At 53.2% G+C, this 18,913-nt stretch overlaps 12 protein-coding genes across 12 annotated transcripts; 7 read left to right on the forward strand and 5 right to left on the reverse strand.

Moving 5' to 3' along the window:
* Nucleotides 1-36: 36 nt before the first annotated feature.
* Nucleotides 37-653, reverse strand: QC762_0037160 (uncharacterized protein; the record flags this gene model as incomplete). Its single annotated transcript, XM_062883313.1, has 2 exons — nt 267-653; nt 37-198 (listed from the first exon to the last, which is right to left on the reverse strand). The coding sequence occupies exons 1-2, from the start codon at nt 339-341 to the stop codon at nt 37-39; spliced, it is 237 nt and encodes a 78-aa protein (XP_062745565.1). The 5' UTR covers nt 342-653.
* On the forward strand, nt 240-1,793 carry PRE5 (Proteasome subunit alpha type-6). The gene is made up of 3 exons (XM_062887455.1): nt 240-536; nt 631-742; nt 818-1,793. The coding sequence occupies exons 1-3, from the start codon at nt 499-501 to the stop codon at nt 1,469-1,471; spliced, it is 804 nt and encodes a 267-aa protein (XP_062745566.1). The 5' UTR covers nt 240-498; the 3' UTR covers nt 1,472-1,793.
* Nucleotides 1,617-3,558, reverse strand: QC762_205650 (uncharacterized protein). The gene is made up of 2 exons (XM_062887456.1): nt 2,444-3,558; nt 1,617-2,390 (listed from the first exon to the last, which is right to left on the reverse strand). Exons 1-2 carry the CDS (start codon nt 2,616-2,618, stop codon nt 1,807-1,809), a joined length of 759 nt encoding a protein of 252 aa, XP_062745567.1. The 5' UTR covers nt 2,619-3,558; the 3' UTR covers nt 1,617-1,806.
* An 830-nt stretch (nt 3,559-4,388) lies between these two features.
* QC762_205660 (uncharacterized protein) lies at nt 4,389-6,748 on the forward strand. The gene is made up of 2 exons (XM_062887457.1): nt 4,389-4,665; nt 4,729-6,748. The coding sequence occupies exons 1-2, from the start codon at nt 4,609-4,611 to the stop codon at nt 6,664-6,666; spliced, it is 1,995 nt and encodes a 664-aa protein (XP_062745568.1). The 5' UTR covers nt 4,389-4,608; the 3' UTR covers nt 6,667-6,748.
* A 64-nt stretch (nt 6,749-6,812) lies between these two features.
* Nucleotides 6,813-8,045, reverse strand: SEC22 (SNAP receptor). Its single transcript, XM_062887458.1, has 2 exons — nt 7,653-8,045; nt 6,813-7,578 (listed from the first exon to the last, which is right to left on the reverse strand). Exons 1-2 carry the CDS (start codon nt 7,684-7,686, stop codon nt 6,962-6,964), a joined length of 651 nt encoding a protein of 216 aa, XP_062745569.1. The 5' UTR covers nt 7,687-8,045; the 3' UTR covers nt 6,813-6,961.
* Nucleotides 8,046-8,535: 490 nt separating this feature from the next.
* Nucleotides 8,536-9,696, forward strand: QC762_205675 (uncharacterized protein; the record flags this gene model as incomplete). The annotated part of the gene is made up of 2 exons (XM_062887459.1): nt 8,536-8,886; nt 8,944-9,696. The coding sequence occupies 2 exons, from the start codon at nt 8,536-8,538 to the stop codon at nt 9,694-9,696; spliced, it is 1,104 nt and encodes a 367-aa protein (XP_062745570.1).
* Nucleotides 9,697-9,750: 54 nt separating this feature from the next.
* Nucleotides 9,751-11,802, forward strand: QC762_205680 (uncharacterized protein; the record flags this gene model as incomplete). Its single annotated transcript, XM_062887460.1, has 1 exon — nt 9,751-11,802. One exon carries the CDS (start codon nt 9,751-9,753, stop codon nt 11,800-11,802), a length of 2,052 nt encoding a protein of 683 aa, XP_062745571.1.
* A 166-nt stretch (nt 11,803-11,968) lies between these two features.
* On the reverse strand, nt 11,969-13,690 carry QC762_205690 (uncharacterized protein). The gene is made up of 3 exons (XM_062887461.1): nt 13,282-13,690; nt 13,075-13,228; nt 11,969-13,025 (listed from the first exon to the last, which is right to left on the reverse strand). The coding sequence occupies exons 1-3, from the start codon at nt 13,438-13,440 to the stop codon at nt 12,334-12,336; spliced, it is 1,005 nt and encodes a 334-aa protein (XP_062745572.1). The 5' UTR covers nt 13,441-13,690; the 3' UTR covers nt 11,969-12,333.
* Nucleotides 13,691-13,946: 256 nt separating this feature from the next.
* On the forward strand, nt 13,947-14,972 carry QC762_205700 (uncharacterized protein; the record flags this gene model as incomplete). The annotated part of the gene is made up of 3 exons (XM_062887462.1): nt 13,947-14,122; nt 14,177-14,409; nt 14,464-14,972. 3 exons carry the CDS (start codon nt 13,947-13,949, stop codon nt 14,970-14,972), a joined length of 918 nt encoding a protein of 305 aa, XP_062745573.1.
* A 494-nt stretch (nt 14,973-15,466) lies between these two features.
* Nucleotides 15,467-16,857, forward strand: QC762_205705 (uncharacterized protein; the record flags this gene model as incomplete). The annotated part of the gene is made up of 3 exons (XM_062887463.1): nt 15,467-15,969; nt 16,062-16,315; nt 16,397-16,857. Exons 1-3 carry the CDS (start codon nt 15,500-15,502, stop codon nt 16,855-16,857), a joined length of 1,185 nt encoding a protein of 394 aa, XP_062745574.1. The 5' UTR covers nt 15,467-15,499.
* A 419-nt stretch (nt 16,858-17,276) lies between these two features.
* Nucleotides 17,277-17,632, reverse strand: QC762_205710 (uncharacterized protein; the record flags this gene model as incomplete). Its single annotated transcript, XM_062887464.1, has 3 exons — nt 17,277-17,344; nt 17,422-17,560; nt 17,630-17,632. The coding sequence occupies 3 exons, from the start codon at nt 17,630-17,632 to the stop codon at nt 17,277-17,279; spliced, it is 210 nt and encodes a 69-aa protein (XP_062745575.1).
* Nucleotides 17,633-18,149: 517 nt separating this feature from the next.
* Nucleotides 18,150-18,660, forward strand: QC762_205713 (uncharacterized protein). The gene is made up of 2 exons (XM_062887465.1): nt 18,150-18,435; nt 18,511-18,660. The coding sequence occupies exons 1-2, from the start codon at nt 18,171-18,173 to the stop codon at nt 18,576-18,578; spliced, it is 333 nt and encodes a 110-aa protein (XP_062745576.1). The 5' UTR covers nt 18,150-18,170; the 3' UTR covers nt 18,579-18,660.
* Nucleotides 18,661-18,913: the final 253 nt, after the last annotated feature.

The raw sequence follows: 18,913 nt of genomic DNA on the forward strand, positions 1-18,913 counted from the left end.
CTGGCTGATACTAACAGGCCGTATCTCGAGTCGGTATCACTGGGTGCGGTCGTGTGCGATGACGGTGGCGTCAAAGAGTTTGAAGCTGTCTACGTGTGTTGGAGCTTGCTTGCGTTCTTGCCTGTGACCTGTGACGCCGACGCCGCGGACGGCTGGGTAGGTCAGCCTTGGCGGGCTCCCCTGTGCGGCTGGCAGGCGCTAACCCTGAATAAGACTAGTTCAGTATAAACCAAGGCCCGTGCTTTCCCCAAAAGCGGATAACGTACCTCTGCGGCAGGCGACGACGAAGCTAGGAGCTGCCTGGGGGAGTTGCTGAGGTAGCTGGGTGGGAGCTCGACCATCAACCACAAACACCGCCTTACCACACTGCAACTTGACGACCAGACCACAACCACTTTCTCTACCACCTTGATATAAAATCGAACCGTCAGGGTTGATCATAGAGACTTGAACTGCACCTCGGATCAGACAAACAGCACAGTCGAACAGGCCGCCACCATGTTCAGGAACAACTACGACAACGACTCGGTCACATTGTAAGTTGCTTGCTTGCTATTGCTGCTGCGACTCGGGGCATCCCACCTTTTTGGTCAACATCGCTGACTGACACACTCTCTCTCACCAACCCAGCTCCCCACAGGGGCGGATATTCCAGGTCGAGTATGCAGCCGAAGCAGTTAAGCAGGGTTCAGTCGTAGTAGGAATCGCCAGCAAAACACACGCCGTCCTCGTAGCGATCAAGGTGCGTCCCCCCCACCTTTTAACTAACACCTATCACATCTAACACTTCATGTCCTCCGCCTCCCCCCCCCTTTAGCGCAACGCAGAAGAACTCTCCTCGTACCAAAAGAAACTCTTCCCCATCGACGAGCACGTCGGCATCGCCATCGCCGGCCTCACCTCGGACGCCCGCGTCCTCTCCAACTTTATGAAGCAGCAATGCCTCGGCCACCGCCTCACCTACTCCCGCAACATGCCCATCCGCTCCCTCGTCGACATGATCGGCTCCAAAGCCCAGATCAACACGCAGCACTACGGAAAGCGCCCCTACGGCGTTGGTCTCCTCGTCGCCGGCGTGGACGATTCCGGCCCTCACCTCTTCGAATTTCAACCGTCGGGCATGACGGAGGAGATGATTGCCTTTGCCATTGGTGCCAGGTCCCAGATGGCGAGGACGTATCTCGAGAGAAACCTGGACAAGTTCAAGACCAGCACACGGGAGGAGCTGATTGAGCATGGGTTGAGGGCGCTGAAGGAGAGTTTGGTGCAGGATAGAGAGCTGACGGTGGAGAATACCAGTGTGGGTGTGGTGGGCTATGTCAAGGAGACGAAGAAGACGGAGCCGTTTCAGGTGTTTGATGGGCACGAGGTGCAGAGGTATTTGGAGCTGGTGGCGGATGATAAGAAGGAGGGGGGGCCTCAGGCGGCGACGGTGGAGGATGAGAGCACGGCGATGGATGTTGATGCGTAGAGAGCAATAACGGCCGAGTTATTGTATGGAGGAATCCTGGCGCACTGAGGGAGGTCAGTCCGGAGTTCTTTGCTCGGTTGTTGGTACAGATGCAAATACAGTTGTTGCAGTTGATTGCGCAGATGGAAATTGATGACCCTTTGTGGGTCGGGCTTTGTGATTATTATGCAGGCCCAGCGCTTTGGAAGAGATAGAGAAAGCACTTCTGAGCATGAAAAGCTACATCAGAGTCTGAGATGGGCCACTGATTTCGCCTGAGCGAAAGGAGTCTTGATTTATGATATTTTTGTTTTTTGGCCATTCCATCTAGTTTCTCCGTCCATCTACCACATTCCCTATTGCGAGCTCCAGTTCAACTTGAGCGCCGCATCTGACACCTTGTACTCTTCCAACGCCCTGATCGCCTCCTCTGCTGTCTTGGCCTCGACAAGGATGTTCTTGTTCCCACCGTGGATAAACCCCTCTTCTACGCTCTTGTTGATCCACTGCCTGATGCCATCGTAGAAACCGTTGATGTTGAGAATGACAATTCCCTTGTTGTGAATGCCCAGCTGGTTCCACGTCATGGTCTCAAACAGCTCCTCCAAGGTACCGTACCCGCCTGCCAGGGCGACGAAACCGGAGCCTGGGCCACCGTTGAGGACCTCTTGGGCCATGAGGCGTTTTCGGGTGTGCATGTCGGGGACGATGGTTGTCCGGCCGAAGACTGTCTCTTCCGGGACTGTCAGGGAGGAGGTGGAGGAGGTATGGGGACGGGAGGAAGGGTTGGACGGGTCGGGGATGGTGGAGGAGTAGTTTGCGTCGCGCTCGTAGCGGACGAGGGCTTCAGGGATTATGCCGTGGACTGAGTCCGGTCCGGAGAGGGAGACGAGGGTACGGGCTACTTCGCCCATTAGGCCTACTGTGCCGCCTCCGTAGACTGGAGATTTTTTGTTAGGACTGGAGAGAGTCAAAGGGAGGCGGGGGAGGTACCTAGTTGGATGTTGTTTTTGGCCATTTCTCTTGCGAGTGAGCGGGCGGCTTCGACGTAGATGGGGTTGAAGCCTGGGGAGGCGCCGCAGTAGACGCAAATTTTTGTGCGCTTGGGGGTGGTTTCGTTGTTGTTGTTGTTGTTGTTGTTGTTGTTGTTGGCGCCGTTTGATTCCATGATGGGCGAGTTGTGGCGTTTACGAGGGGATTTGTTGGTGGTAAGGCGCAAAGAAGATTAGATGGGACGGCGGGCTGGTATGGAAGGGGTGGTGTATACAAGTCCAACTGTGAGCTGTCGTCTGAGTCACTCGGGATAAGCAAGTTGACTGGAAGCAACCTGGAGGATTTATTATGCGCTTCTGGGAAAGAGTCCGAGGATCCCCTGGTTGATGACGCTCGGCGAACCTCTAAACAAGGGCGGTTGCTGGTGAGAGTAGTGGAGTTGGTTCTTATTTAAACGAATTGGAATTGTAAGACAAGATGTAGAAGGTGGCAGTCAAAGGGAGGCTCAGTGAGATTGTCGTCGAGGCGAAGATAATAGACCCGAGCAAAGCACCGTTCTGGGTAACTAGGAAGAAATGAACAGCGAGACTGGGATGATACTTATATATGTTTGAACATGAGAGACACAACTCGGTCGACATGGACCTGAAAGGCAACTCGCGGGATTGAGCGACCTGTTGGCCGTGAACGTGGACCTTTGATGAAGCCAGATGTGGGCCAGATGTATGACATAACGGCGGCTCGTCTTTGACGAATCGAACGGCGCCGAACACCACACGAGCTTCACAAGGCCAAATCATGGGATTGGGAATTCCCCAATATAGAGATAAAATGGCCAAACGTGGCAGTCACGAGATGGCACCGTTGTCCTATCAAACTTGATGCTAGTTTTGTCGTTGTACACTGATTCGTCGGGTCCCAGACTACCTCAACTTACTTGTCTTCACAAGTCTTCATCGATGAATGGAGGGGTTCAATGGCCGGTGGAGGGGCGGGCGGTGCCGTGGGGCAAGATTCGGGCGGTGAGAGCTCCCCTTGGTCTGTGCATAAGCTTTCCGGACAGGCAGTTGATGGCCCCACTTTATTTTGGCGATACAAATTGTGGTTGACTCAATTGCAGCGAACTCTCACTCTCTTTCTTTTTTTCTTCTGCGTGAAGCCTCGTCCTCTTCAACGCTGCGTTTCTATGCGACAAACGGAAAGTCTTGTTCACACACGACTTTCGACCTCTTCGGAGGATCCTTTACGCATATGAGAAATTCGGAGAATCTGCTTCACACCAGTTCGTCCGTCCCACAGCCTTCCTCGGAGGGTTGTGTCGATGGGTTGCGAGCTCTGCCGGTGACGGCTTGACGCAACTCTGCGTCTGTAATTGGCATCAGAAAAGCAGGGCCCAGGAGAGGCTGCTTCGGCGGTTTTCTTGCTGGTGTCCCTCTGGGAGAGTCATTACGAAGCTTGTGAGAAAATCACTTGAGTGCAATACGCGGCGTGTGGCTGTCTCTCTTCGGACGGGCAGCCTCATCCTTCGATTCCGATTACTCTGTTGAGGACGAGGCTTCACCACCTTTTTTTTTTCTTCAGGTAAGCAGTTGTTTCTATCCTCGATGTTCGGAATACTACTAACGAAACTCGATGCTGTTGGCATCATATGACCAGGATTTGGGACCTTCGGCAGACGCTGGAAATACCCGACAAGCTCCTGTATAAGGGAGCGTCAAGCCTCGCAGCTGAGGCTGATGAAGATATCCGTCACATCATGGACTTTTGACTGTCTTGGTATCCGATAGCTTTACCATAACCCCTAATAAAAGATGAACTTCAAATGCCCTGTCTTATTCTTGATATGTGCCTCAAGTGAAACAAACAAAACAGCACCTTGTTGAAATATGTGGGGTGCATGGACCCCCACCCAGCCTCGGGAGCTGCCGTGGAACCGTGGCCTCGTCCCTGACTTTGATTTGCAGCGCCGGCCGGCCGGCCACTTCAGTGATCCAGGGCTTGGAATTACGCCACGACGCTAGACACAAAGCGCAACGTCCGTCTCGGAAAACGTGCCCTTTGCAAAGACGACGTTTTTTTTTTTCTTTGGATTTTTCTTGTCCTTATTTCCAAACGTCTTCCCATATGAACTAAAGTCAACTCCGGAATCAATAAAATCGCCCAAGATGCCGGAACCCGTCGCGGCAGCAGGCGCTGAGCCTGCTCGCCAGGAGGAGCAAGGCGTAGGTTGATATGCTACCCAACGGCTGGCTGTCTTTGACCATGTTCACTAACAATGGCTCCAGCAATCGATGCTCATGAAAATATTCCAAGGTCTTGCGATGTGGATGGCCATGCAGTTTGTTATGAAACAGTTCACAGGAGGCGGCCAAAAGACCACGTCTGTCACCAACGCCGACGGACAGGTAGTCCAAGTCGCAACTGGTGCCATACCACCATACCATGAGCGCCCACGACAGCTGAACGACGGAGCTGTCTACAGCCATATTCCCCAATCCATCGCCCCAATCTGGCCAGACAACAGCGCCGTCGATATCATCGTTACCGTTTCCCCGTCATTCGTTGCTGAGCCTCTCGACAAGCTACCCAAGGACACCATTGTCTTTCAGGAGAAGGGGTTCAGGATTGGCAACTGGAGCGACACAAGAGTTGCCGAGGGAACTATCAATGTGCCAGTTCCTGTTCAGAAAAACGGCACTCTCTGGGGACACTTTTACATTGGATTGTCCGGCGCCCCTCTCGATCCGACTCGGCGCAATTACGATCCTGGTGCTGCTTATCACTTTGTTCACCCTCTGACACAGTACATCCCCAAGAAGAAGGAGTCCAAGACGAGGAACTTGCTATCTGACAATGCCGAGGTGGAGGAAGTCGTGGTGGAGGATGAACCCGAGCAGGCTGGCCCGATTGTCGCCAACTACTACCACCCCAACGTGTCGCTGTCCTTCATCCCTGGTAGCGGCACGTTTTCGTTTCCTCAGGCTCATCCAGCTATTCGCCAGTATATCCGTCTCGAGGCAACAGGTGCCCGTGACGGAACTGGCCAGAATGGATGGTACTACCCCATCCTCTTCGTCAACACCTTCTGGCAGCTCAAGTCCAAGATGACCATCGTGAACGAGACCGTGACCACTTTGCCCATCCGCATTGACCTCAACAACCTGGCCGACTGGAAGTTCAAGCTCATGGCCCCCATTGAGACGAACAGCAAGGAACAAGCTCGCCAGGCGGCCTGGGGAGGCGGCATGTCAGCCGGTGGTGGCGACGGCAGCGAGATCGAGATGGTCAAGGAGATCTTCATGGACACCAACCCCATCCTCCTCTGCGTCACCATCATCGTCAGCATCGCGCACATGATCCTCGAGACTTTGGCTTTCGGCTCTGATATCGCCCATTACCGCAAGAAGAAGGACAATGTTGGTATTTCCGTCAGATCCATCCTCGCCAACGTCTTCATGCAAACCGTCATTTTTCTCTACTTGATCGACCAATCCCAAAACACCTCCTGGATGATCCTCGGAGGCCAAGGCGTTGGCATCCTGATCGAACTCTGGAAAATCACCACCGTCGTCAACGTCCGCGTCCGCGCCTCCCCCAACTCCCTCATCCCTTACCGCATCTCCTTTGAAGACAAGCACAAGCTCAGCACCACGGAGCAAAAGACTAAAGAGTACGACGAGATCGCCTTCAAGTACATGTACATGGCCGGCGTGCCTCTCCTCCTCGCCTACGCGGTTTATTCCCTGGTGTATGAAACCCACAAGTCGTGGTACAGCTACATCATCGCCACGCTTGTCGGTTCGGTCTACGCCTATGGGTTCTTGATGATGCTGCCGAGCTTGTATATCAACTACAGACTGAAAAGCGTGGCGCACATGCCGGGTAAGGCGATGATGTACAAATTTTTGAACACGTTTATTGATGACTTGTTTGCGTTTACGATCAAGATGCCGTTTCTGCATCGGTTGGCGACCTTGAGGGATGATGTGATTTTCTTTATTTATATTTATCAGAGGTGGGTGTACAAGGTTGATTATACCAGGGTCAACGAGTTTGGTCAGGGGGGTGATGATGAGGAGGAGGAGGAGGAGGAGGAGGAAGGGGCCAAGATGATTGAGGAGAAGAAGAAGGAAGGGGAGGTTGTGGAGGAGCCGAAGGAGGAGAAGGAGGCGGTTAAAGTGACGGGGGCTGAGAAGAAGGGGAAGGCGACCAAGAGGAAATGAGGTGTTGCCATGGGAGTGGAGGTTGCTGGTGTGTAATTACGTAGATTTTAGCATTACATGAATTCATGTCAAAACATGGGCAAAATAGGGAGAACCGAGGTGATCTCATGACCATTGTAAACCCTTAATATTCACATGTTAGCCCCCAAGCTCTGTTTGCCTAGCCAGTTGCTCGCATGCCTTTGCTCATATTTATACATATTCAAACATGTCGCTTTCCCAATAACTCCAAATGCTCACGTCCATCCGCCTCATTAGTTCCAATACATCTCCCCCTTCCCGCAGTGCTTACCCCCTAGAAAAACCTCCACCAGACAAAAATCAATATAAACAACCCCAACCCGGCAAAAGGCCCATACTGCTTCAGCATCAAATCCCAATTGATCCTCACGGCCGCCTTGCGATACTTTGCGCTATCATCCCTCAACCTACTGCTCAACTCGCCCATCCTCTCCAGGCTGTCCCCCCGATACAGCAAATCCTCAATATTCTTGGTCATGAACTTTGTCACGTCCCTCAGCTCATCATTGAGCTTGTCCAGGTTCTGCGTCGCCCTCGCGTCAGAATAGGTAGCTTTTGTCCGGCTGATGAAGGTGTCAAACTCCATAAAGGCGTAGGGGCGGAGGATGGTGGACATGAGCTGCTGCTGGGGGTAGGTGGTGGAGAACTCGGTGGCGAGGTCGGAGAGGTAGGTGAAGGCGAGCTTGCGGGGGTAGGAGGCGTCGGTGATGGTGAGGTAGACGATGTCGGACTGGAGGAGGTAGTGGATTGTGTAGGCGCCTGACGAGATGCTGGCTTGGGGGTTGGAAGTGCGGGTTAGGCGGCGGAGGATGAGCTTGATTTGGGATTTTACTTCGGCTAGGTCGGGGGGGTCGGAGGGGGAGGTGTCTGTTGAGGCGCAGAGCATTACTCCTATTTGGGGGAGGAGGTGAAGGTTAGTTGATGAAGGGGGGGGGGGAAGGGAGGGGGAAAAGGGGGGAACGGACCGTCTATGCGGGCGATTTGGGTTGAGCGGATCATTTTGATTTGAGGAGGAGGAGGAGGAGGAGGAGGAGGAGGAGGAGGAGGAGGTGGTGGTGGTGGTGGTGGTGGTGGTGGTGCGGGTGGTGAAGATGTTTGGCTTGGTATTGCGGCTGCTGATGCTGGTCGCAAAGGTGTCAAAGACCAGCCAGGTTACCTTTGGGCAGGCGCAAGTGTACGTGGCTTTTTTGGTTGGAGAGGTGTCGTCCTTCAGCTTCGGCTCCGGGGCTTGTTGCAGCGGGTCGGTAAAGAGCAATACACTAGGGAGGCACGGGCGGGTATCTGAATTGACTGAAAGAAGAGATGGAGCAAGTGTCATCCCAAGCCCTGTTTGCTGACGTGCTACGGTAAGTTGTCAATGATGCAAATGTCTTGCAGAGACAGGGGCAGCTAGCTGTAGGGGAGAAGCTGCGGCATGTGTGCAAGGCTGACCAATTATAAAAAAGAAGTTGCTGTGGTAATCGGCAATCTGCTCCACTATGAATAATGCACCTGCCTGATGCCACAGCCTTGTAATACACCCACGTTCACCTTCCGTTTACTCTGTCAGTGGGAACGACGTGTTTCTCCGCCTTTCGACTTTGCCCGTTGGCTTTCCCTCTTCTCACACAAACACCAGACAACATTGCCAGCCCAGGTCATATTACAGCAGCACATACAGTACCGAGTATCCAAGAGTCTCTTACTCGCTTGTTATGTAACAAACATCGCATCGTTGACCACCCACCATCCTCCAATCTTTTTTTTTAAAATTACTTTTGATCCCAGCCACGACCGGATCCGGCGCCCAAAAGCCCCCAGAGAAACCTAAACCATCATTCCAGTATTTATTTGGAGCTATCAGCAACGATGGGTGACTCTAGCTCTGGTGCGCTAAGGGCCCTGTCGAAGAGTCCTGATGTCCAAAGCCCCGGGGCCGCGCCCAAGGGTCCTGAAAACACGCCCTATCGAGACTTCGATCGCGAAATCCCGGATTCTCAAGAGGATGATGACGACGGCGGTTATGCTGACTACTCTCGAGCCACAAGAGGCTCCCATAAGCGTAGAAGCTGTGACGAGCCTCTGGTTTCAAGGTCTAAGAAGGCCAAGACTGCTGCTCAGTCCAGGGCGGGGCTTAAGAGAGCCCGTAAATTCCAACACCCGCAAGTTTGGGGAAAGAATTCAGGTCTCTTGCAGCTGCGCAACGGCAATGCCCTTCGCGTACGTATACCTTGACACCACGAATTCCGCGCTGAGGCTGACCCTATTTTGCCAAAGGATTTGTTGTTGGCTCCTGGATCATGGAACCGTTTGGGCGAGGCCGATCGCCAGACCATCTTGGCCAAATTGCCCAACGGATACCAGCTTGACGGGAAACCCGATGTTGCATCTCTGACAAACGACAACAACTTTCGCGACGACTGCTCGCAATACTACAACAGCATCCGGGACGGCCATCTAACTGAGAATTGGCTTACCAAGGCATGGAAAGCCCACTACAAAGATGTGCGCGGCGATTTCAAGAAGCATCTTTTCAATGCGTTCATGGACAACTTCATGGAGGATGCTTCTGAGAAGCCCAAGAGGGTCGACAAGGGAACGGGCAACAAATTGGGAACTGAATCCAGCAAGAAGACGGAAACGGAGACCAGCAAGAAGCCGGACGCAGAGTCGAACAAGAAAGCAGACACAGAGTCTAGCAAGGAAGCCGACACAGATTCCAGCATGAAGACGGACACAGATTCCAGCAAGAAGATGGACACCGAGACCAGCAAGAAGCCGGAAGCAGAATCGAACAAGAAAGCAGACACAGAGTCTAACAAGGAGGCCGACACCGAGACCAGCAAGAAGACGGACACCGAGACCAGCAAGCAGCCGGACGCAGAGTCGAACAAGAAAGCAGACACAGAGTCTAGCAAGGAGACCGAAGCTGAGGCCAGCAAGAAGGCTGATGACGAACTGGCGCCGGCTGGTGATAACAAAACACAAGATGCCACTGGCAAAGCTCCTTCGCCCAAGGCCACTGACTAGAATAAGGGGCCGAAGCGAAACCCGCCTCGCGCCGTGAAGCGCACACGAGACGAGATGGATGCGGGGTCAGTTGAGAAGAAGCCGCAGGAACCGAAGGCCAAGGGGAAAGCGGTGGACGAGAATCCCACGTCAGACAAGAGGATCACACGGTCCCAGGCTCATTCAGGGCGTGGAAAAAGGAAAGGTGGTTCCGGGGGCTGGTCTTTATATCGCATTTCAGAGACGAGATTTGATGGGAAGACTGAGGAATTTCAAGGCGACCCTGAAGATTCTGAAGCTGCTCGTGATGCAGCAGGAGAGTCTTCCAAGTTGGGGCCTGCTGATGTTCAGAAATCTCGTGACGAGGGAAAGGGTAAAGAGCGTGATGACAATGGCGGAAATGATGGTTGTAGAGGGGGTCATGGAGGGAACAGCGACGGTGACAAGAATGATGATGGCAAAAAGGGCGATGGAGATGGGCCAGGTGACAAGAAGAAGGGCAATGAAGAAGAGGAGGATGTGGAAAAAGAGGATGAGGAAGAGAAGGATGAGGAAAAGAAGGATGACAACGATCAGGCCAGCGGGCAGACCGGTCTTGAAGATACACCGGATGAAGAAGCCCCCAGGCCTGGCTCTTCCGGCTTTCAGCCTGCATCTAGGAGTCGAAAAAGATCCCGACCATTATCTTCATCCTCGGCCGGTGGACAATCACCCAGACTTGGCTTTTCGCCTCGATCTAGAACTCGAGAAGCATCCCCACCATTTTTGACACCTTTGGCCCGTGGACAAACCCCTCGTCCCAAGCCTCAAGGAGGATCCCAACCATCATCTTCTTCGTTGGCCGGAGGAGAAACGCCCAGGCCTCGCCAAACGCGGGACGGTCGAAGAGCCCGCAGACCCAACCAAAGAGATTACCAAATGCTCGCCACGTACCGTGGACGCGGATCTTCAGCGGATTTGGGTGACCCTCGATTGGTACAATCCAGATGGGATCCGACGGAGGCAAGTTGGCTGAACTTGAGTAACGGGGCCAGGATGCAATGGTCGGTAACACACCAGCCCGCAACATATCAGCCTGGCCCAGTAGAGCAGTCTGTAGAGCAGTCTGTAGAGCAGTCTGTAGAGCAGTCTGTAGAGCAGCCTGTAGAGCAGTCTGTAGAGCAGTCTGACCCAGAAGAGCACGACAGTCTGAATTCTCTGTTCCCTCGCAACCTACTGTTGATACCTGACAGAAGGTCGCCACGTGACGTAATGAGACGGGTATCGGAGTGGGTTATTACGCAGGATTATGCGCCTTCACCCCTTTTGCAGACCATAGCATCATTTTCCGAAACGTCCTCGTCGACTTCACCAAGCCTCAACCTGGCAGCTTCGCCGACATTCAACACACCTGCGAGGGGGGGATACTCGGTCTACGATGGTATAACCGGTAACGAACTTCCACCGGACCCTCCCCGGCCCCGTCGCGTGACGCCTTCTCCGCTGTCGCCCACTCCCGCGGTGCCCCCTCGCCCTGACGTTGAGGGTTCTTCGCGCCCTGGAAGTCCTCCGCCTGAGGGTGACTTGGACTCTTCTGACACTAACCGATATCTCCCCGACAGCCCGCTTCCCGACGAACGAGACATGTACCCATTGTTATTTTTTCCTCCCGGTGGCCCAATTTGCGCGATCAATTCCCCGGGGGGAAGAATCTTTCAGGTAGCCTCGCCGGGACCATCACTGGTTGTTGTCCACCGCGAATCGCAGTCCATTTTCGCCGTTCCACCTTCCAATGCCCGCTTTTCGCCCGGGGGTGAACCTCAACCGTTTGGAAGGTCTTATGGGTGTGGCACTTTGTTGCCGGGTCTTGTGAGTCCGCTTACTCGTGTTTCGCCCCGGGCTGAGCTGCTGCCGGCCCCGCCGGGTGTTTCGGAGACTGTGTATGAGAATCTGAATGGGATGGCTGGACGAGATGAGGAAGAGGGTGAACTTGGTAGTGCTGAAATGGATTTGGACGGGGATGAGAGTTCAGGTGATGAGGCTATGTCCAGGCTGAGTATCATGGGTCCAAGGGATGAGATTGGTAGTGTAGAAGGGGATTTGGATGAGGGTGAGAGCACAGGTGGTGAGGGTTCGTCTGTGCAGTAATGATGTTGAGCGCTGGAGAGGGAAAAGGATGTTCTGAGCAGAGCGAGTTGGGAATTGGGTTTTTTTTGGTGTCGGGGAGTTGTTTTGCCAAGAGATACCCCTTATTGGGCAGCGATAGGAAGTTTTTCTGGGCGAGAAGTAGAACAATAACGAGAATTTGATGATGCGACTGCCTTTTTATTTTTTTTGGTGCAGATAATATGTCTCATGCTACATATATACTCTGGTTCGAAGAAACTAAACCATTGTTGAAAGGGGCTGGGTTGTCACCCTTGCCACAAAATAATTAACATGGGAAGGAGGTTAACCCATATTATATTGTGTACCATGGCTTGTCGATAGGGCTTTGGAGATATTTGAAAGGGTTCTACTACTATTGAGGTATGGTTTATAGTATGGTACAGGTCAGCTTTGTTTTTGCTGTGCCAAGTATTTTGCGGGGAGGGTGGTGTGGCTGTCTTGTAAGGCGTGGTGACAAGAATGCTCTTGGGTGTATTGAGATGGCTGAAAGGGGGTATAGAAACCACCAAACTAAATCTCATCCTCCTCCTCATCAAAATCGTCCTCCCTCCCCATGTCATACAATATCCTGCCCCCCTCCCCCCCACCCACCTCGGTCTGGGCGTCAAAGTAGGGGAGAACAACGCCTTCGCGGTCGCGGCGTTGTTTTTCGGTGAGGCCGAGGTTGAAGGTAGCCTGGATTCCTTCCCCCTCCTCTTCCGTTGTTGCTGTGGAAAAAGCGGGGTGGTCAGACAGGAGGATCACTCCGCCGACACCCTTTGTTTGTTGTCGGTGTTGAGCGGTTGTTGTTGGGGGTGACGGGAAGAGGACGAACTTCTCTTGGACGACGCGGCCTGATTTGCGGCGGAGTTCCATCGTTATCACCACCCCTTGGGGGGAGGATGGGGGGCGGAGGGAGAGGAGGACGCCTTCGCGGGATGAGCGGAGGCCGAAGACGGGGGCGGGGAGGGATTTATCCTCTGCGGCTTTGGTGGCTAGGACGTGGGAGAGGGGGGTGAGGGTGAGGATCGAGGTGGAGAGGTGGGTTAGGACTGATAGAGGGGTTGGGGTGTAGGGGGTGGATTGGGGGAGAAGGGGGATGTCGGTGTGGTAGACTAGTAGACAAGAGGTGGTTAGGGGGGGGATGATGGATTGGAGGAAGGAGGGGAGGTGGGAGGGGGTCGAGAGGAGGGGGTGGATTGTATCGAAGAGTAAGATGTTTTCTAACGAGGGGGTTAGTGAGATATGAAGGGTATGGGAGGGAAGACATACTTTGGTTTGGGGAGGAGGGGGAGGGTGTGACGTGGGGGATTATTTCGGAGGCGAGTTGTTGAAGAGATTTGTGACGGCCGCGGATGAAGACGTCGGCAAGGGGTGGCTTCTTGAGGGTAGAGAGGGCAATGAAGATTATTTTCGCTTTAGAGATCTGAGCAAGAGGTTAGTGATGAAGGTGGAATAAGGGGGTCAAAGGAGACACACCTTGGCTCGGGTCATGAACTCATTGAGGACTGGGTGAGCTGGCTGCTCGAGGTTGTCAAGAATGAGTGTGAGTGGTGAGGCTTTGTCGCGAAGATTCAGAAGCTTTTGGAGTAGGAGGAGCGAGTGCGAGCGGTGATGGGAGGCTGCTGAGGGCGACATGATGGCTTTTGATATATTAGGCTGCGAGACAGAAAGATTATCTGTGAACTTGTGAAGGTAGGTGTGTATGACTGACTGACGATGAGAGTTGAAAGTGAAGGTGAGTTAAAGTGGGGGCAGAAATCAGAGCTCGCAATGGGTGGTAAACTAGGTCCAACGGTGGGCTACTATGAAAGTCAAAGGAGATTCAAACCCTATATATTCAGCTATTTCAAATCAGGGCAACTCGTTAAAGTATCCATATTCCACATCTGGCTACAGTTCATACAACCTCCAAAATGCTCTCCGATATCAAGCTCAACCCCGCCAAATTGACAAGATCTCGAGACGCTCGGACCATCTGCCAGTGACGCTAAAAATACAGGGGGGTCTGGCCTACTGAACAATTAACGTGGTGCCCGCTCCCACATCGTTTCCCAGCAGCGCGGTCTGGAAATTTCCAAACTGCCTGCCGACGTCACTCCCGTTGAAATCGCATCGCAAATCAACAAACCCACTAAACGAAGATGGCGGACAGAAACCACGGCAGCTCCCGTCGCGGAGGCGATAGATCACACTATGATAACAGAGACAGAGACAGAGACAGAGATCGCCGTCGCGACCAAGACAGGCGCAGAGACCGCGACGACGATAAGAGCAGACATCACCACCACGATCGGTCATCGCGCGATCATTACGGGAGGGATAGGGATAGCGACAGAGACAGAGACAGAGACAGAGACAGAGACAGAGACAGAGACAGAGACAGAGACAGAGACAGGGACAGAGACAGAGATAGAGACAGAGATAGCAGAAGATACCGCTCTGGATCAAGAGACAGAAATGACCGCAGGCGATCACGTTCTCCCCGAGGCGACAACAGGCGAGATGACAGGGGCAAAGGGTATCGTCAACGGGATGAGCCGAGAGGAGACAGGGAGAAGGATCGAGGAAATAACACCCCAGGTAATGCTGAGACTTTAGGCAGCGGTAAGTCACCTTCTGCTTCCCATTCTCGCTGCCACATTGCTAACAAACTTCCAGAGAAACCACCCACCAAAGAACTTCAACCTCCCCAGCGCCGCCCCCCACCAGTCGGCTCCCCCAGTCGCTCAGAAAGCCCCGACAGAGGCTTCGACCGCGAATTTGGTGGCAACAAACCCACGGAAACACTCCCCACCCGCTCCAAACCAACCAGCACCAACGCGTCGACCCCTGTCGCAGCACCTGTTTCTTTCAAGGTTAAGCCACGGGACGATCATGACGGGACATACTCTCGAGGCCGTAGCGAGGAACACGACGAGTACCACCAGTCAAGAGGGCGGTTCGATGCCGACCCTATGGATGAGGACGAGGAAGACGACGTTGTCGTCGAGGACGACGGGCTGGACGACATGGCTGCTATGATGGGCTTTGGCGGGTTTGGCACGACGAAGGGAAAGAAGGTTACTGGAAACAATGTGGGAGCGGTCAAGAAGGAGAAGAAGACGGAGTATCGCCAGTACATGAACCGGGTTGGTGGTTTCAACAGGCCTCTGAGTCCCCCTCGTTAGAGGCGACTGTAGGGCGACTGGGAGGGCACAAGTGGGAAGTACCAATTTACAATCTGTGTCGTTGGAATTGATCCCGTTTGTGAAGAGAGAGCAGCGCTGACAAGACATTTTGACGAGGGTCCCCGACACGGTGTAATGCCAGCTTCGCGCGAGCCATTATCCCATATGTACACGTATGGTTGGATTTTCTGTAGAAAATTATCATTATCGCTGTTATCCTGCTGTTGTTGCTGTTTGTTGTTGTTGTTGTTGTTTGTTATGATCTTGACCGCTACTTACCTCACCCCTGCATGATGCCTAAGGGTTAGGGTTATGATACGCTAGTCTCCAATTTTTTTTTTTCATGCATCAAAACCCCAAATAAGCGGAGCACCTTGATGGCGTTGCTTGCACCACCTCCTCTCACCAGCCACCCACTTGACCTTCTCACCTCACCCCCCACCCCCCCCCTCGCCCATTTCTTACGTTTTCTCTTCACCATCAATCCACTCTCACCCCGATTTCGCAAACCTCTCCCTCATTTCAAAATGGGCTCCTCCAAAAAAGACCGCGCGGAATCCGTCCTCAGCGCCCCCGCCCCCTCCATCAAGAGCGAGAAGCGGGAGAAGAGATCGTCCAAGAAGTCGTCTTCCTCCAGACTGGAGGATGTAGCCGAGTCGGTTTATGAAGACGAACAACACAAGAAGCGTAAAAAGGAGAAGAAGGAGAAGAAGCGCAAGGCTGCTGCTGCGGAGGCGGAGGGCGAGGATGTAACTGCTACCGAAGAGGTGACTGACAACCTTCTCACCGCGGAGGACGAGAGGCCCAAGAAGAAGAAGAAGAACAAGAGGGATGATGATGATGAGGTGAAGAGGGTCAAGAAGAGGAAGGAGGAGGAGGAGGAGGAGGAGGAGGAGGAGGAGGAGGGGTCGGATGGGGGGAGACGATCAAGAGCAAGGAGTCGAGGCGGAAGAGGAGGGAGAGGGAGGAGGAGGAGGAGAAGGAGAGACGGAGGAGGGTGAGGAGAGAGAGGAAGAGGGCCAAGGGTGGGGAGACTGAAGAGGAGGGGGAGGAGAAACCTAAGAAGGAGAAGAAGGAGAAGAGGGAAAGGGAGGAGAACCCCCCCGCCACTACCGAAACCGCCCCTGCAGCCGACAACTGGCGCGTTGATGCCCTCTCTGGCGGAGAATCCCGCCAGTCCAAGTTCATGCGTCTGCTCGGCGGGGGCAAAAAGCCCACCACCACCACCACCACCACTCCCGGGTCTGCCCGTCCCCGTCTGGACATCAACCACGTCTCGGCAGAACTCGAACAGCAGTTCAGCGCCGGCATCCGCCAGAAATTCGAGACTGGGGGGCAAAAACGTGGCCTGGGCGCGTGACTAGTGCTGGTTCTTGTGCTCGTATTGTTCTTGATCTGTTGGCTGCCGGTGCTTGCCTTGTTAGCGTTTGAAGTGCGTGCGAAGTGGGAGTGGGCTGTGACGACTCACCAGCAGTTGTACTACTGGGTGAGGGTGAGGGATTTGGGCTTGTACTTTTGGGACAACAAGATGATGACCGGGAGGGTGGTGTTGTGGGGGGTGGTTGGGTGGGCCAACTGGGCGAGGTTTGGGCTGGAGATCAACAAGAACAAGAAGAACGGGTACAGGAACCGGAAGGAACAGAGGCATTTCCAGAGGGGGTATGAAGGGCAGAGGGGGTTTTGGGGTGGGAGAAAGGTGGAAGAGGTGGTGGAGGATAAGGAGCATGATTACCGGAAAGCGTTGAGGGAGAGTAGGGTGTATGCGGGCAGGAGGGAGTTTGAGGGGAGGAGGGAACACAAGGTTAGGGATTATGAGAGCCGGAGAGATTATGGGAGTCGGAGGGAGCACAGAGAGAGGAGGGAGTATGATGACCGCAGGGAGTGAAAAGTCCGGGGATTAGCTGTAGATACAATGCTGCAAACTTGGGTCCATTTCGGCGCCGGAACACCAGCACGGTATATGGTATATGTATACAGAGAAGAACAAGAACTCCAAAAGGCAAATCAATGGCTTTTTTCTCTTGGCCAATATGACAACAAAATCAACGCACAAAAAAAAAAAGACATGGTACAACAAGATGCGCAAACAAAATGGTTTGGCAACCTCCAGCCAGCGCCCGCTACCCTTCCTTGATGGGTGTTCCATCCCATCTCCGCGACCCGGTGTTTTTGGTGTGTATGCCCCCTCTGGCAGCATGGCTTTCAAAGGCTCGGCGGGAATGTATATTTCCTCTCCACCGCTCCTCTCAAATTTCCCGGTTCGGTGTACAAATTGACGTTTCGTGGTAGTAGTTGGTGGGCTATTTACCGGCCAAAGATACGGCTCAGCGCCTCAAAGACGAGACCGCCAAAGATGATGAAGCCTAGGACGCCTGTTTTTTTGTTTTTGTTGGTTTTATTGTCAGCAATTGCTGGGATATATGGTGTTGGGGGAGGAGAGAGGACGTACCCAACCACACGGGGCTGATTGGCGACTTGAGCTGCTCCTTGGGGACCTTCTTCTTGATCTGCTCGATGTTCTTGCCCATGCGCGCCTCGTTCTCCTTGGCGAACTTTTGGTTGGCTCGCCTTTGGGTGGGTGTTTGGGCCTGTTTAGCAGGTGGTATTAGTTACCGCATGGTAATTGATGTGGTTGTTGGTGGTGGTAGAGGGCGTACCATTGTGGGAGATGTGGTGTGTTATTTGTTGTGGTGGTGGTGGTGGTGGTGGTGGTGGTGGTGGTGATGGTGGTGGTGAAGCTCGAGAACGAGGACAGCTATCCTTCTGTGGTGTAGGTATGGTCGAAGTTGTGGTCCGTGGCGGAATAAACCCAGCAAGGAAACTGAACTGACTTATCGGCGGGTGGGTATCAGTCGTTAGGGGGGTTCGTAAAAAGGGAAGGAGGTGGGAATGGGGGATGTGAATACGAAAGAGACAGAATGGTTAAAGACTGGCCAGATTGCACACACCCCAGCACATATCTCGTACGGAGACCACCAGTTCAAGGGTCGCGAAGTTCAGGCCATCTGTCGTTGAGCACAGCAGCAAGCAGCCAGCGCGCTATCCACACGCCACGCGGGAGGAGCATGGACCGCCCCTGTGGGACCTCAGCGGGGCTGGCAGGGCAGGGGTGGGGCCAATCAGTGGTGCTGATCTATCAGCAGCAGCGATAACTTCATGTGAAGCGAGTGCTTCTCACACCTCTTACCATTATATCTCATGAGCAGGCCAACAACAAACAAGATGTCGCCCCTCAGAACAACCCTCCCCCGCCTCCCAGTCTCCAGACGCTCAATATTCACCCTCTCACAACTCAGACAATACTCCTCTTCCTCTCAAAAACCCACCTCCCAGACAGGAGTCTTCTACAAAGCCTGGACCAGACCAGTCGCCAAGACAGCCCTCCTCGCAGTATTTGTATACCAGCTGGCCTACTGGGGTTGGTCAAAGCTAGAGGTGGATGACATCAAGGAGCAAAAAAAAGGTATTGTACACTTCACCCAAAAACCATCAAGAGAAATAACTGACAACTAACAAGAAGACTGAACAAATCGAACAGCCGAGATCATCAGGCTGGAAGCCCAGGTCAAGAAACTGCAGGATGACAAGAGGAGAGAGGAGAAATGAGGCATGAAATCTGTAGAATATACACAACCAAACCCTTTACTTGTAGCAACATGTTCAGTAATGAAGCCCAAAAAGCTCGGCGATCTACATCTCTCTGTATATGCTCACAATAACCACCTCCGTTCCATTCAAACAACCACCAAACGCCATCCCTCTACAATATCAAAATAACATGGTATCCACGCACCGGTCCTTACAGATGATATACCAGACAAAAAGGAAAAGCCAAAAAACAATCGCTCGTTTACCTGCCCAAAACCCTCATACATGTTCCCTAATAACGCCATTGCTAAGAAAAAATAGATAAATAAACTAAAAAAAGAAGAAAAAAAAGA

The sequence above is a fragment of the Podospora pseudocomata genome (genome assembly GCF_035222375.1).
Source record: "Podospora pseudocomata strain CBS 415.72m chromosome 2 map unlocalized CBS415.72m_2.2, whole genome shotgun sequence".
Taxonomy (NCBI): Eukaryota; Fungi; Ascomycota; class Sordariomycetes; order Sordariales; family Podosporaceae; genus Podospora; species Podospora pseudocomata.

Coding starts and splice junctions, on each gene's coding strand:
- PRE5 (XM_062887455.1), top strand. CDS start 499: ATGTTCAGGAACAACTACGACAACGACTCGGTCACATT. Junction 537..630: donor GACAACGACTCGGTCACATT/GTAAGTTGCTTG, acceptor TCACCAACCCAG/CTCCCCACAGGGGCGGATAT. Junction 743..817: donor CCGTCCTCGTAGCGATCAAG/GTGCGTCCCCCC, acceptor CCCCCCCTTTAG/CGCAACGCAGAAGAACTCTC.
- QC762_205650 (XM_062887456.1), bottom strand. CDS start 2,618: ATGGAATCAAACGGCGCCAACAACAACAACAACAACAACAACAACAAC. Junction 2,391..2,443: donor CAAAAACAACATCCAACTAG/GTACCTCCCCCG, acceptor AAAAATCTCCAG/TCTACGGAGGCGGCACAGTA.
- QC762_205660 (XM_062887457.1), top strand. CDS start 4,609: ATGCCGGAACCCGTCGCGGCAGCAGGCGCTGAGCCTGCTCGCCAGGAG. Junction 4,666..4,728: donor CTCGCCAGGAGGAGCAAGGC/GTAGGTTGATAT, acceptor CAATGGCTCCAG/CAATCGATGCTCATGAAAAT.
- SEC22 (XM_062887458.1), bottom strand. CDS start 7,686: ATGATCCGCTCAACCCAAATCGCCCGCATAGACG. Junction 7,579..7,652: donor CCAAATCGCCCGCATAGACG/GTCCGTTCCCCC, acceptor TCCCCCAAATAG/GAGTAATGCTCTGCGCCTCA.
- QC762_205690 (XM_062887461.1), bottom strand. CDS start 13,440: ATGTCGCCCTCAGCAGCCTCCCATCACCGCTCGCACTCGCTCCTCCTA. Junction 13,229..13,281: donor AGTTCATGACCCGAGCCAAG/GTGTGTCTCCTT, acceptor CCTCTTGCTCAG/ATCTCTAAAGCGAAAATAAT. Junction 13,026..13,074: donor CCCCTCCTCCCCAAACCAAA/GTATGTCTTCCC, acceptor CCCCCTCGTTAG/AAAACATCTTACTCTTCGAT.
- QC762_205713 (XM_062887465.1), top strand. CDS start 18,171: ATGAGCAGGCCAACAACAAACAAGATGTCGCCCCTCAGAACAACCCTC. Junction 18,436..18,510: donor CATCAAGGAGCAAAAAAAAG/GTATTGTACACT, acceptor CAAATCGAACAG/CCGAGATCATCAGGCTGGAA.